Raw genomic sequence first — 15,842 nt, 5'->3', positions numbered from 1 at the left:
GGAAAGTTCAATGAGAGTTTCTAGAGGAAAAACTAACTCAAGAAAATAGCAAACAGAGCCATAGATTTAACAGCTTTTAAGGGACTACTGTTTTTCTCCCATAGTAGCAAATATTAGTTTTCTTTTCCTTAAGTGGGCAACATTAATATGTAGCTCTATTGTGTCTTGAAGAAGCAACATTAAACATACATAATAGACTGTGTTTACTTAGTCTCTACAATTATTCGAAGATGACAAGGTATTATCAATATTATAAAAGACAAGGTAATATCAATAGTGTTTTTCTTTATGAATCAGAAGTATGATAATGAAATATTTTAAGGTTAATTGCTATGTGTACATTTTAGGTTTTGAACAATTTGCTACCTTAGCAACTGAGAAATTTCTATGTAACAAGAGATGAGATTTATCCCATGTTCTTTGGGGAAAGTCAGGAAAGGAAGAAAAGAGAAAGAAAGAGAGTCACTAACAGCTGAACATGGTGCTTCAAGGTATGACTGAGCTTTAACTCCAAAACAATGAAATGGAAAACCCATGAGAAGGACAAAAAGGAGAATTGCTTTAGAAACCTAGGAAATTAGAGTTAGATGTAAATTAAAATTCTATAACTGATTAAAGTCATCTAGAGGTTTTGTAAAAATCTTGTGCAGATGTTTAAAGGAATTTCAAAATCAATTTCACTACTTTTTAATAGAGTAAACAATAAAATAGAAACCACTTGCTTGTACTTGTTAAAAATTATTAATGCATTGGAGCAATCAGGAGACTAGTGAAACCCAGAGAAATTGACTATGAGATTACAAATATTTTAGTGGCAATATTATAAAACATAATATCCTAGCAGAAGAAACACATATTGTTTGATTTTTTAGATCATTCTAAAAGTTTGTTTAGTATTTTATATGTACATAAAATATAGTTCTTTTGACTTATTTACAGTATCTAAAACATAAGCAACTCATTGCCTTTTCTATGAGATTCCTTTTAGAAATGATAGATTGAGCATTATAATTTTTTTAATAGTTTGATACTGGTCATTATGGACAGTTCTTTTCTTGAAACTGGAATGTAATAACTAAAATTGTGTTTGGTTTTGGTTATGTTATAATTATATTTTACATTTCATTAATTGCTCCAGTATTCTCATGATTCTCTAGCAATTAAACATCTCTGGATGTCTATCTATTATGATTCAAAGGACATTTTCATCCTGCTTATTTCTTGATGAAAATTTTGAGCTTAAAAATAATTTTCTTTTACTTGTCATATTTTCTTTTAAAAGTCAATGATCATATTCTCCCACTTATTATCATTCCAGATTTCTGAATTTATAAAGAAAAAGAAAGACTTTTTTCATTTATTTTATAAGTCTTTTAAAGCTTGTTTTTAAATATGAGACCTCAACTGGTGGTAGATATTTGGATTGCTGAGCTTCATACAGTTTACCCATTCTTCTAGATCCCCTAATGGCTTTCCTTCACAGCATTGCAAAAAGCATAAAATAGTAGAAACTATTAAAAACAGGAGGAGGTTACTCTAGGTGGTTCTGTATTCTCCTTCGTAGCTATTCCTAAAATAGTATTGGTATTCAGGTTTCTGATTATCATCCCTGCAGGCTCCCTCAAAGTCCTTTCAATTGTGTAATTTTTTGACACTGTCTTTGTATTTCAAAATCATGAATTGCAAATTGATGAATTCAGTTAAACTTTTTTTTTGTGACGTAAGCTCAAATAAGGTTTTTGAAGTGAGAGTGTCTTGTTGTAAGCTATCTTCAATCAAACTATGATTCTTAAAGGTTTAATAATGTTTTTCTTAATAACTAACACTTTGTTGTATAGTCAGACTGTGCTAGAGGTATTTCTTAGATGTGGCAGTGAAATCAGAAGGCCAAAATGTCTAGAGCAAATGACCAGAAGACAGTAGAGTCATGAATTCCTGACATGTTGATTGAAAGTGGCTATACATTGGCAGTGTGGAGTAGAGTGAAAAAGTAAGTTCATTTTCCACTTTTAGTCTTTATATTTCTATATTATTTGAAATGTTATAGTACAATATTTCCAATTGATACTTGTATAAATTTTTGAAATGTATAGGTTAAATAAAAAAGGTTATTGTAGTTTATGCATCTGGGACTGAGAATATATTTATGGAGGATAGTTGTGTTGTGCAGGGTAAAAGATCTGAGGCTGCCTAGGATGATGAACGAAAGGGAAGCAGCTCACACCAGAAGGAAGGACCAGCAGAAGGATCTTAAGTACAATTAGTTCTTGATTCACTCTTTGTTCTTTGACTACTTATTATGGTTCAGAGGTGGACACCTTCAGGGAACTGAATCTACCCCAACTGGTGTGTGCAATTCATACAAAACCAAACATATCAGTCTTTCTTACAGTAAAGGAACAAGTAAAATTTCCCAAGTCTAGGTATTCCTCTAAATTAGTCATTCTAAGTCAAGGTGGAAACATTCTTGAAGTAGGGAACAGAGGGAACGTATGATTTCCCTCTATACATAAACAGACACTTCAGTAAACAAAGAGGCAAATAAACAAAAAGTAGGATGTGAATTTTCTTTAATCACTTTGATGTTTAAGTTCAATACTAAAAAAGGTTGCTTACTTCCTACTAATGAATGTCCCTGGGTGTTAAAATATAATCCTTTATTATGGGAATATGGTTTGTGCAGGATAATGAGGTTTAATCAACAAGGTTTCAAATATAGGAAACAGTTTGTCATCTATTATGCTTAAGAAAATAGAACTAGTTCACAAATGCTGTGACTCTACTCTATGCACAACCAGAGACATGAAAAATTGTGCTCTGTATGTGCACTATCAATTGAAATGCATTCTGCTGTAATGTATAACATATTAGAATAAATAGATAAATTTTAAAAAAGACTATATTAATTACATTGTAAATATAATAGGCAACTAAATATATGCACATATATAATTTGATACCTTATATAGTAATCCTAAACCATTATAACTGCTTAATTTAATTTTGAATTTAATATTTTATAAATATAAATTTTATATTTATGTATTTTATATTTATATACATAAATATAAAATTTATATATGTATATGAAATTTAAAAATAACTCACTCTAAATTGTGACCTATTAATCTAACTTTCTAGCTTAGTTCTGGGACTTTAGGCTAACTCATTGTCAGCCTTTCCTGGATATCTATTCTCATCTGTTTGTGGCTTTCCCCGACTCATCCAAAGAATCTTTAGGGACAGTGTAATTTTGAATTTATAGGATATAAGAATAAATTCATTGAGTTCTCACAATTTCTTCACAAACCCAAAGAGGAAAAATGGCACAATAAAAGTGATGCGTAGTTACCTGGGTTTCTTTTTTTATTTGTCATAGATTCCCTTTCCTTAATATCTGTCTCTTGTTGTCTGACTCTATTTTTACATCTTAAGACATTCACTCCAAATTTCCTTGATCCTTCTGATCAATACCTAGTTTTACAAATCACTTTCTTTAACTACAAAGAAATACAGATTTGACTCAATTATAATTACTTATTCTTAAATGAACTAGTGCTTTATTTGTAGAATGCAGTTTTTTTCCTAAGAAAAACATTGAATTAGAATAATCATAGGGTTTTAAAGCATATTTAAATCAGTCTCACTGCAAAAAATCTGACATAGCCAATTTCAGAATCTGTACTCAAGTTTCAGCTGCTGGAAATTCTTCTGATGCCATGGTTGAAAGCACTGCACTTTGGAACAGTAATTCTTATGGATTGGAGTACATCAGAATCTCTGGTACTAAAGCACTTTTAGTTTGAAACATGAAAGAAACCCATTTTCATAATGCAGTAATGGACACTCTTGGTGATCTGCCAGATTTCCTGTATCAGACTTGTGTCCTCAAGCTGCAGGTGCTGCTCAGGATTGGACATTTTCCTTGAAATCCTCTCAGCCTGCAGCCTCCTTTCCTGGGAAATGCTTGGCAAGTTACCGCCTCTTTGGGGAGGCCTACAGCCAAGGACTGGCTGATACTAGAGTATTAAAGACGATTTCTCTTCTTAGGGTGAGACAACCCTGTAGGTACCATTGATGTAGAATCAGGCTTCTGTTAATATATGTATTTGCTTAGTCTCTAACCCTGCTCTTATAGCTTTCATCTGAAAATAAATCTTCAATTAAAAAAAAGAACTTGCACAAAATCCCAATCTCAGGCTCATCATCTAGGAAAAGTGACTTAAGATAAATACAAACTATCACAATTACAGTTCCATAATATCTTCTTGTTTTTTTATTTTGCTTGTTAGTGATTATTTGGAAGCTGGGATCAGGAGATGAAATGCCCTCCACTTCCAGCCTAGAACAATTATGGGAGTAGATTTTCAGAAAATTTTATGATATTATATATATTATATATATAATTTTCTTTGCTTATATATATACATATATATGTGTCTAAATGTTTTTTGAAAAAAAACATTGTTAAATGATGATACTATAGACAGAGACCTGACATATACTACTTTTTATTTATTTATTTCTAGCAATTTTGGCTTTATAATATTTCCAGGAATTCTAGTTGTTTATAACCTATTCAAACAAGAAAGTAGACAAAAGTCCTTGGAATACCACTTTTAAACATGCAGTAACTTTGTAAAAGGAATGTGAAAGATCTGACACACCCTTCTCAATAACCTAATTGACTCTCAGTAATTAATTTCCATTGGTGGACCTGTCAATTCTTTTCAGTAATTACATATTACTTTTGCACTAATGTTAAGAGCTTTCATATTTTGATTGGAAATGCTTGACATTTTCCGAAGAATAGAAACAAATTTAAAAATAAAGTCTCTAAATCCTTTCCTGTTCCATTTTTCCCTTTGCTTATCAGATTCCAGGCTAAATAGCTAATGTGAAACAGCAGACAGAATATAAATAATATATAACTCTAACAACTACTATAGCTAGCTGTGTGATTTGGGCTTTAATTTTATTGAAAAAAAAGAGAGATTTTACTCGTTGTTAGGCTATATCACACAGTGATAAAATTCTCAATTTTTATGATTTTCTAAGTGTATTGTTGAATTTAAAAGTCACAATCAAAGTTCTTATTTAAATGGGTACTTTTTAATTACCTTATTTTTTCACATGTATGCTTTGGTGATATTTTCCTAAAGAATTATGTCTATGTAGAAAGATATTTGATTATTAGATTTTAAAGCTGAAATCCATGTCTTCTTTATATTATAATATCTAGTCACTGACATTTTCTAATCGGCTAAAGCATTTTACTATGCCTTTATTTAAAAAATTTTTTTTGGTACCTGGGATTGAACCCAGGGGAGATTAACCACTGAGCCACATCCAAAGCCATTTTTATTTTGATTATGAGATAGGGTTTGGCTAAGCTGCTTAGGACCTTGCTAAGTTGCTGAGGCTGGCTTTGAGCTTGTGATCTTCCTGCCTCAGCCTCCTGAGCTTCTGGGATTATAGGTGTGTACCATTGCAGCTAGTCTACTGTGCTTTTCAAAAATTCTATAATTGTTATGGCTGAGGGAATTCTATTAATAGAAGATTATAGACTACATTTATTCTAGTAGAAAATCATAAAGACTACATTTATAAATAGATTTAGGATCTTTCTTCCAATATTTTTATTTAAAAAGCCTTGCTATCTCACTTATAATGTCCTTAAAAAACCAAGTGGCTCTCTAAATCTCAAACTGCAGTATGACTAAGAGGCAGCTGAAATAATCTGTTGTACCAGAACATAATTTATACTTAAAATTGACTCTTAATAAGTCCAGGTTTATTTAAATCATCAGATCTATTTCAACTGCTTCTCAAACTTAGTCCAAAATATAGTCTATCAACAATATGCTCTTATTCCTGAATGGTATTTTCACATAATTCATAGGTTCTACAAATTACATTGCATTGCATAATCACTCAAAGCAGAAATAAGGATGGAAAATTTATAAATTATGTTACTTATAATACAAATTTAGAAATATAGAAAACAAGTCATATTTGCCTACCAGTTGTATAAAATGAAGGAAATGTGCTTTTTATAGTTTAATATCAATTTGGTAACTAAAATCACAGGCAATGAAGAGTTCTAGACAAATGTGTTTGCTATCCTTGTTTTTTAATATCTGTGAAGAAAATCTGACAGATAGACATATAGCATGTACCTTTTTCCTAAGTCAAGAGCTTTTGTAGCCCTTTGTTTATGAATCACTCAATGCCATGAGGCTGAGCAAAACTGGAAAGCTATTCTTGTACATTTCCGAACTTGCCAATGCCATATATATCTCTGAGTATTGAGATCTCTGAGTAAAGGTTTCAAATAAATGCTTTTATTCTGCATGTCAGATTATCCTTCTCTTCTTAATATTAATCATATAAAAAATTCTATTTGATATAATACTCATATCCACACCAAAGGAAAGTTCCTTTTTTTCCCCAAGGGTGGAGTTAAAGAAATTAAAATCTTGATGCAGATGCTTGGAGATCTGGAGGTGATAATTTAAAATTGATGTAATTAAGTTATAAGAATTATAAAATTCTAGACCATTTATTTGGAATCTATTGGTCATTACATTTTATATTTTCATGCTTCCAGTATTCTTCCTATGGATTAAAATTTTGCCTGTACCAAATTAAAGCATTTTAAGAACATGAATTTTTCCTCCTATCACTTCTATGACTACATTCAGATTGCCCAAGCTGGTAGAAACATGGGTGAGTTCTCTGACACCTCCTGAGCTTAGGTGTTTATGATAGGCTGAGGAGAAGAAGTAACTCTTTTTCTCCAAAGCTCTGGCATGTTTATGTCCTGTTTTCCAGTCCTTTGAGGGCAGGCCAGACCCATAATACAATGTTCACTGTGATCCTATGTCTAGATAATTATTTATGGGGCTATTTAGTGAAATACTGTTATAGTACATAAGAAAAAGGGGCTGTGAATCTTCTTTAATGACTTTAAAATTCAGGTACTTACTCCTTCTTTGCTCAAATGGAGCAAGAAAGGATATTAGTCCCTGAACAATGAGTCTTGATACATCATTACAAGTCCTTCCATTCAAAGAGGCCTGGGTTACTTTATGAAATACTACCAAAAGCATGGTACCAGTCAACTATTAATCTAGTTTCTTCTTTCTAATAACATCCTGTGGAAATTATACTGGTAAATCCCTTGAATTTTATAGCCATGAATTATTATGTTATGAATGTTTAAATATAAAGAATATTGTAGCTTTCTCTACTGGCAGAATCACCACTGCAAGGATACCTTAGTCTACAAGTTATATAATTGCTTAGCAATCCACCCTGTACAGTATGCTCCTAATTATCTAGGTTCAATAGAGAATACATGCTGACTTCCAAGGACTTGTTGAAGCAAATATGTAGACTATGACTAATTAGAGGGCTCTGTAATACTTTCAATATTAGAATATCATATTAGTTTCAACTCTACAGGGTATAAATTTGTCATGTGGCTCCTCTGCTAAGTGGCATTTGCAGATAGAGGCATGTTTTATAGTGCTTATTAAGAGAAAAGGATTTGGAGTCAGATCAATTTGGTTTCAAATCTTGTCTGCCGCAGAGCAGCTAAATGACCTTGGACAAGTTAATTAACCCCTCTGGGAACTCAGTAAAATAAAGAATACTACTACTACTCAACTAACAGAAGTTGTTATGAAGATTACATAAGTTTATGCATATAAGGAGCCTAATACAGTGCCCAGCACATTATAGGTAATAAAAGGTTATTATTTTTATTGCTTTGTTATCAGATTTGTTGAATCAAACTCTTTCATCTCTCAGTCACATCTTGCTACCCTAATAGCAATGTTTCTGTACTGTAATAAACCAGACTTTGGCTTCTACCCATGACATGGGGAGAGGAAGGGATGCATCACCCATGGCCATTTCCATTGCTCTACTACTTTCTCTTCCTAGTATGTGAAAGCAGTTTACAATGGTAGATGGGCTCCAAAATAATGAACTCCATGATGAGTAAAGTGGTTTTTTTTTCAACTACTAAATATTGTTCTGACTGTATCAATGGCAGGGCTAATTGTACTCTATTCTTTGAACCCAGGGAGACCATATTTGGTTAGGACTGCCTTTGGTCTTAGAAGGGAGTTAAGTTTGCTACCAGATGCTGTTCTCTATTCTTGAAGTCTGGTAAAAAATAGTGTGGCATATGTGGTTTAATCCTGAATCCTTCCTAAAGCCTCAGTTAATTTTTTGGCTATCTCAAGTGGATTTTTTGGTTCGTTTGTTTTGTTTTTGTTTTGCATTAATCTTATAGTAACCCAGAATTTAGATTAGAACTTCTTCTAGAATGAACAAAAGAGCTCACTGTTTTTGTTTTTTGTTTTTTTTTTTTTGGTACTAGGGATTGAACCTAGGGGTGCTTAACTGCATCCCCAGCCCTTTTTATGTTTTATTTGAGACAGGGTTTTGCTAAGTTGCTGAGGGTGGCTTTGAACTTGAAATCTGCCTCAGCCTACTGAGCCACTTGGGTTATAGGCATGCACCACTTAGCCCAGACAAAGCTCACTTTTGACCTAGTCTCCTTTCAGCCTCGTGGGATGACCATTCAAGTTTTCCCTGTGTGGATGTGATCAGTCTGGATGCTGTTTCACACTGATCCTTGGTATGTGGATGAAACAGTGGTTCCCATCAGCAATAACGAAGAGAACAAAATAAATTTTTTATTGATAACTTTATTATAGAAAGCCCTCAATGCCTCTAAGATATTCAGATGTTCTTCGATATTTAAAATTTTGAGAGGTAAAGCATTTAAACACTCATGAACATTAAGTAAATAATACTTCTGAGCTTCTGAGAATTGCTAATCTACTATTTGTTTATTGGAAGAGTATGTGCCATATTGCAGCTTAAACTTTTGTGTAACTAGGTTCCTTATAGAGCTTCTACTCAGACTCAGGTAGTAGCTACTGAAGTTAGACATCTGTATAATTTGTTTCTTCTCACCTCGTGCTGTAAATTGGACAACTAATGAAAAAAAAAAATCTGTTTTCAATATTGGAGAGAGGAATGTTTTAGCTCATTTATTTATTTTTTTACTGGTTGGTATTTTGGGGGTAGATATAGGCTCTGGATTTAACTCTAAATTTTATGTAACCACAATAAGAATGGGGCACTGGAACTAAAGAAATGCAACTGGATTTTCCAAGAGATTAATCCATTTCCTTATGAATAAACTAAATTCTTGCATACATTTTCAGAGCCAATGTCTTTATAGCCTCTGCACTTTGTTAACCAGCTATCTACCATATGTTTGGCCAATGAATTGAGCAGTAATGAGATTTGTGTAGTTTTGGAAATTCTAGACTCTCAATTTTGCAACAATAGAGATTCACTTTTCAGATTATAAAGTGTTTTAGAGTGTAATCAGCCAGCCAAATAAAAATGCTTTTGAGTGGAAATCTTTCAATGGAAACATTATACAATTCAAGCTTTCTGTTATATTTAAACAGAAGAGCAAATTATAAGATCACAGACAAAGTTCAGTCTCACTAGAATCATACAAGTTACCAATGACAGCTAGGCCCAGTGACAAGTGCCTGTAATCTCAGGGAATAGGGAGACTGAAGAAGAAGGACTACAAATTCCAGGCCACCCTGAGAAACTTAGCAAAAAAAGGACTCAAAATAAAAAAGAAAATAAGACATAAAAAAGAAAAAGGACTGGCTATGCAGTTCAATGGTTGAGCACCCCTGTGTTCAATCTCCAGTACAAAAAAAAAAGTTAGAAATGAGAAATAAAATGAATAGTTATAAAGTGTTTGTATTCTTCACAGTGGAAGAATTATAGGCAATGATTTGAACATCTCAGATCTAGTCCCGCTCTGTTGAAAACAGAAGAATTGCAACAGTATTCTGACATTTTATTATTAAGTAATATGTTCATTCTTAACTTTAAAATATTATTCTGTATTTCTAAACATACAGTGAAAAGAGTTATTCCTGGTGAGAAAGAAGAGGAAAGTATGTCCTTTAATTTTAACTATCTTAAGAATGATCAGTTTGTTAACTTTTCATTGAAAGAATTTATGGAAGGGATGTAAAATCATAGACGAAAAGAAAAATTAAGATGAATAAGACATAATGATTTGGGGTTTTTAAGCATATCATCATATGTTTCTGACAATTTCAAACTCATGCTTTTTGTCTTAAGATTTACTAATAACTTACTACAATTAAATTGTACAACTAAACCACTGAATATTTTAATTATACTAAACCAATGGTTATCCTCCACATAGTTCAAAGTGGACATAAATGTGTAGCAGATGTAGTAGATGTTCTCCTAATTACATAGGGCTGCCTCATACATATCCTTAAATGTGAATTGTTGCTCTAATTGGTGGCCAAAGGCATGTCCATCTCCAAAGGTCACTGGAATTTTTTTTTCTAGTCCCTTCCTCCTAATACATATAATAGTGGAATCAAATACTCCTTTTGGTCTAAGTTCGTCTGTCCTTCCTCTCCGGGCAGGGAAGGAAGAAAGGCAGGAAGAGTATAAGAAATAAGATGTCTGGGAAAATATGGATTAAAGGTCCTGTTTCAGGCTTCAGATATCTCTGGAATGGAGGCATCTAAGAGGTTTTCTTTGTTTTTGTTTTTGTTTTTAGAATCAGGTTTCATGATCAGAAATTGATCTGTGAATTGCTTTTATAGTAATGGTGAGTTGAAAGAGGCTGGACCAGGTAACTCACAGGTAAGTTAAGAGCCTGTAGAAATATGTTCAAATGTAATTTCTAGCTTACTTTATCATCTTAAAGTTTTATGATGTCACTTAATGTGGTTAAATTTGATGGGGTCAAAAGTCACATCATCTTAATTATCATCAAATTATAATCACTAATCAATTCAGAGCCAAGAGTACTAAACATGGATGGCAGGTTATATAGCTCAGGGTAAACACTTTTAATTTAGGAGTCAGAAAGTCTACACTGGGATTACACAGGCCACAGTGGGTGTGGGGAGCATGTTGGATGTCTAGGCAATGGTTGAGATTAGAGCTGGGTAGGAGTGTGCCTTTCTCCCATGGGTGACAAGCAGGGTTAAGAGTGAGTGGAGTATCCGGCGCTTCTGTGAATGCTAATTCTAGTTTTCTCATTTAAAATGTTATTTTCCGTGTTTTTCAGTTCTACAATTTTACTAATGAAATTCTTTACAAGCCTGAAGAGCTGAAGAGATGTCAGTCAGCTTGGCCTGGCACTGAATCATTATGTAATCATCCTGTTACTGTGAGAAAGCATTTTCCTAAATAATAAAGTGATTTACAAGCTAACATTTGGAAACAAATTTTTAGGAATTACCTACATAGCTTTTATTTCCATAAATAATACAATATGAAGGAAAAGCCAACAAACACCAAAATCCCTCTCCTTTCAAATAGAAAGCTTAAATATGTATTTTTCTTATCCTTTTTATTTGTCAAGTATTAGAATGGATTCTTTTTTTCCATGTACTGAAAAACTTTCTGACTTTGCAGCTAGCTTATTAAAGCACAGTAAAAACACTTAAAATCTTTTTCCAACCTTCATTATCACAGTAGAGGACAGTATTCTTAAATTAAAATTGTCAATAAGAAATTTAATCTTCTTAATATGAACTTCTTTCCTTTATACATGGAAAGCAATTTTCCTTCCCATCTATATAGCAGTTTCATTTATCATAGAATCAGAAGAACATATTTTGTACAATAATCTTATAAACTTATAATTATGTAATTTTTCTAAGTATATACTTGTATTTTTTCAGAAAAATTCATTCTTACCTTGTCAGAAGGTTTGAATGGATTTCCTTGTCCACTAATTCCACCACTGATACTAAATCCAAGGCCAGGATTCTTTTCTATTCTCACACAAAACTATGTAAAAAAAGGTTAAAAAAGAGTAATCAAATAGTTATCAAAGCTAAACGTTTTCAAATAACTTCATCCAAGTAGAAAATATTCATATTGCACCAAGTTCTTAGGATCATCTATATTGACCTGTGTAAACTGAAAAAATTTGTTGGGTGTTTATATAACAGTTATGATGAAAATAACTTAAAATTAGCTAGGTAAGTAGACATCTTTATGCACTTATTTATTACCATCTGTATAAATGAATTTTGATTAATAGGTTTTAAAAATCAAAAGTCTTATAAACATTTAAGAGATCATGCATTATTTTAGCAACCTATCATAAATGCACATGTATTTAGTTAATTAGAATGAATGGCAGGGATAATTGGAAGAAAGCTCTCAAATGCAGAGTGAGGATAAGGTACTCCTGCTTTCTAGTAAGGTAGTATAGTTCTTCTCCTTAATAGATTATTATATTATTCAGGAATATTAGGGTTTTAGAGAAACAGGCCATAGCTGGAGTGAAGGTGAAATGGGAGGAATGAGGTGCTCAGTAAATAGTTTCAGACTCGGCAGCAGCTTCTGGAGTAGGAGTTAAGAACCTTGGAAGAAAGTAGACATTGTGAAGAAGTCAAAGAAAGAGGTCAAGAATATGGAGATATTGGGCTGGGTTGTGGCTGAAGTGGTACAGTGCTTGCCTAGCATGCGTGGGGCACTGGGTTACATCCTTAGCACCACATAAAAAATAAAATAAAGATGTTGTGTCCACCTAAAACTAAAAAATAAATATCTTTTTGAGAAAGAATATGGAGATATTGATTATGACAGGGAATGTTAAAATAGGTGTTCAGGACTCTGAGGGCAAGTATTCTAACATTCTGTGTTATGTTATTCACCTGCCCCACACCCCAAATCATCTGTACAAGCCTGTTAAACACTGGAGCCTTGTGTTTTATAGTACCAAGGGGAATAATGGCATTAGGAGTAGAATTGCCTTGGAGTAAGGCTATAGTAAAAATGTTATCAATCATTAAAGTCAATACAGACCAGATCAAGAATTCAGTAGAAAGGCAATCAGCGCCAGGGATAACCTAGAGAATTCCTGGTGATCCTGAACTGGGAACATATGTGAGCTGTGGTAAAAATGCTAGCTCTGCATATAAAGTGGGACAGAATGATCCCAGATGATTGAAAGCCTTGGGACCAAGAGGCTTGGTTACATAAAGAAAAAAAAAACTTTTATACATTTTAAGTACAGAATAAGTACTGGAATAAGGTGAATCAAGTGTTACAGAGGTTTGCAGGCAAAGGATTAATAATTAAGAAAAAATAAAAAGAAACACATTAGCATATATTTTGTATTTATATAAACATATACTGGAAACATTCTTAAAGATGATTGGAAATATTTGCTTTCTTAAGAAGCTTAATGTTTTCTCCTGACATTCTTGCTTAGCCTAGTAATTAGTTTAATGCAAATGCCCAAAACATTCTGTGTTTTTATTTTCAAGGTATCTTTTAATCCCTACCTCTTAGGCACTTCAAGGTAAACATAAATCCTATTCCTGACTTAATTAGCACATATCATGAGTCACTGGAAACTAGATTCATTTGGCTTGTCTCCTTAATGTGACCATCTGTAATTCATTGTCATAGTTCATAATAGTAAATATAATGTTTATTACATAGTTCACTTGCAACGCAAAAGCAAAAAGTCATTTATACCAATGTGATTTTTTATGGTAGAGTCATAGTCATTAGTGAAATTTCTAAAGTATGGGTAAAAGCGATTACTAAAAGTAATCTTTCGTATCTTTTTTTTTTTTTTTTTTTTTTTACAGCACTGAGGATTGAATCTAGAAGTGCTGTACTACTGAGCTACATCCTGAGTACATTTTTTTTTTTTAATTTTGAAACATCGTCTCCTTAAGTTGCCCAGGCTGTCCTTGAACTTGCAATGATGCTGCCTCAGCCTCTCAATGGCTCATCTTTTCTGTGTAAAGATACAGTTAATTACAACTTTTCTTTCAATTGTACTAGATTTGTTAAAACTATTAATCATAGAATAGTAGCAACGACAATTTATAATAGGTTATGTTTATATGGCTCACAGTCTATGCTTATGAACATATAATAGCTTGATTTAGCTGACATATTTTAGCTTCATTCAATATATTAGTTTACCTTTCTTCTTATTGTTTGTTAATTGGAAAATGAGAAGAAAGCAACCAATATGCTTAAAACATTTTTATTTTGTGTCTGCCCATCTATGTATTTCTAATTAAATTATTTAAAATTTGGTTTATATCTTTCTCATGTGAAAATCTCATGTTGCACAACATGGGAAGGTATATGTTCTCCTTGCTTTCCCCAGGCCACTCTAAAACCCGAAAAGAAACAAATGCAACAGATTTCATTTACACAGAAATTGCTGAGAGTTTTTTCCAGTCATTTTTTTGTGACTATATCTATTTTATATTATTGTAAATCTTGAAGGCACTAAAAATCTGAGGAAAACAAATTTCATATGTGCCAAGTATTTGAAGAACTGTCTCAATATATTTTTTAATAATAGAAATAATAAAGATGACACTGTGGTTTTATAAATATGACAAACATAAATTCTTATCTGAAGCTAGACTACTCTTGGGCATGCTAAGGTATGGCTAATAGGTTGTGCTGTGACTACTGGGTCTCATAAAGCATGTCAGGAAGAGTATTCATCTCACATATAAGGAGTTCCACCTGTCTGCCAAGGCCCAGAGAGGCCATAAAATGTTAAGAGAGAGAATACCTCCCAGCCAAGAAGCAGTCTGAAATCAAAGAGGATTTGCAAAGAGGACAGGAACATTCTAGCAAAAGGTCAAGTCTAGGAGTTTAATAAATAGCTTATTTAGTGACAATCAATATTTCAATTTTCTTCTGACAACAGAGAATGAAATTTTTGGTTAAGCAATCAAGGGTGCATTTTCTTCCTTTAGCATTTCTTTCTATTACTTCCTTTCACTTGAAACTTCTGGTCTGTGTTAATCTTACTTTAATTAAAATACTGGGTCTTATTTTATGGAGACCTTCATGATAAAATGGATTATTGTGTCATAGTAAGGCCTGGTGAGGTCATAATCTATGTAGAAACCAGTGCTCTGACTTGGTCCCACGATGATCTAAAACCTCACAGCAAGAATAAAGGAAATGTGTGTCTGTGTGTGTGTGTGTGTGTGTGTGCGCGCGCGCGCGTGCGTGCGCACGCTCGCACGCGAGCAAACGCACAAACACATGCATGTGTTTTGGGAGGTATAATTCAGGATTAGGGAAATATTACAGAAAAATATCTGGTGATACTATGATAAATTGATTTCCTAGTGGCCATTCTCTTTCTCAGCTGTATGTATTATAAACTTTTACTGTGTACTTGTTTTTGCTAACTAAGATCCATTCATTGGTCTACCTTAATCTGTTTGAAGAACCATTCACTCCCATATTCTCAGCCTGTATGCTTTGGATGAGTCATGTTATCTAGACCTAAAACAAAGTAAAAAATGTGATTGTTTACAGGATGGGCAAGTAACCCAATCACAAAGGAGGAATGAGAAGCCTATTAAGATTTCCAGGAAAGAAATCTTGCTATTTCTTGCTAGTTTTGAAACTTGCTAGTTTTTGTAAGAGATTTGAAACTCTTACAGCTATCTTTCAAGCATGAGGAGAAAGTCTTTTTGACACAGGAACCAACCCATGGAAACAGAAGTCCAGAGTTCCAGTGAGCCTGTATTATCTTCTCTGAGACCTGCCTATCCTTGCAGTTTCAATTTGCATGAGTCAAAACATTCTCTTTTGGCATAAGTCTTATTGAGTTGAGTCCTTGCAATCAAATGTCTCAGGTGGTTAAAAAAATATATAGGAGAGCCTTGCTTAGTTGCAAATATCAAAGAAGAACTTTCTTTCCTATTACTTTTTTTTAAAGA

General features: G+C 33.0%; 1 protein-coding gene across 9 annotated transcripts in view; it reads right to left on the bottom strand.

Moving 5' to 3' along the window:
• Positions 1–15,842, bottom strand: part of Lrrc7 (leucine rich repeat containing 7) — a 516,598-nt gene that overhangs the window by 41,730 nt on the left and 459,026 nt on the right. For all 9 annotated transcript variants that reach the window (XM_021731075.3, XM_040288837.2, XM_021731076.3 and 6 more), the window contains one exon: positions 11,809–11,901. In XM_021731075.3, coding sequence (XP_021586750.2) covers positions 11,809–11,901 — 93 coding nt within the window. The remainder of the gene's footprint in view (positions 1–11,808; positions 11,902–15,842) is intronic.

Source organism: Ictidomys tridecemlineatus, chromosome 11, assembly GCF_052094955.1.
Source record: "Ictidomys tridecemlineatus isolate mIctTri1 chromosome 11, mIctTri1.hap1, whole genome shotgun sequence".
In the NCBI taxonomy this organism is placed as follows: domain Eukaryota; kingdom Metazoa; phylum Chordata; class Mammalia; order Rodentia; family Sciuridae; genus Ictidomys; species Ictidomys tridecemlineatus.
This window is presented reverse-complemented; position numbering and strand designations above follow the sequence as displayed.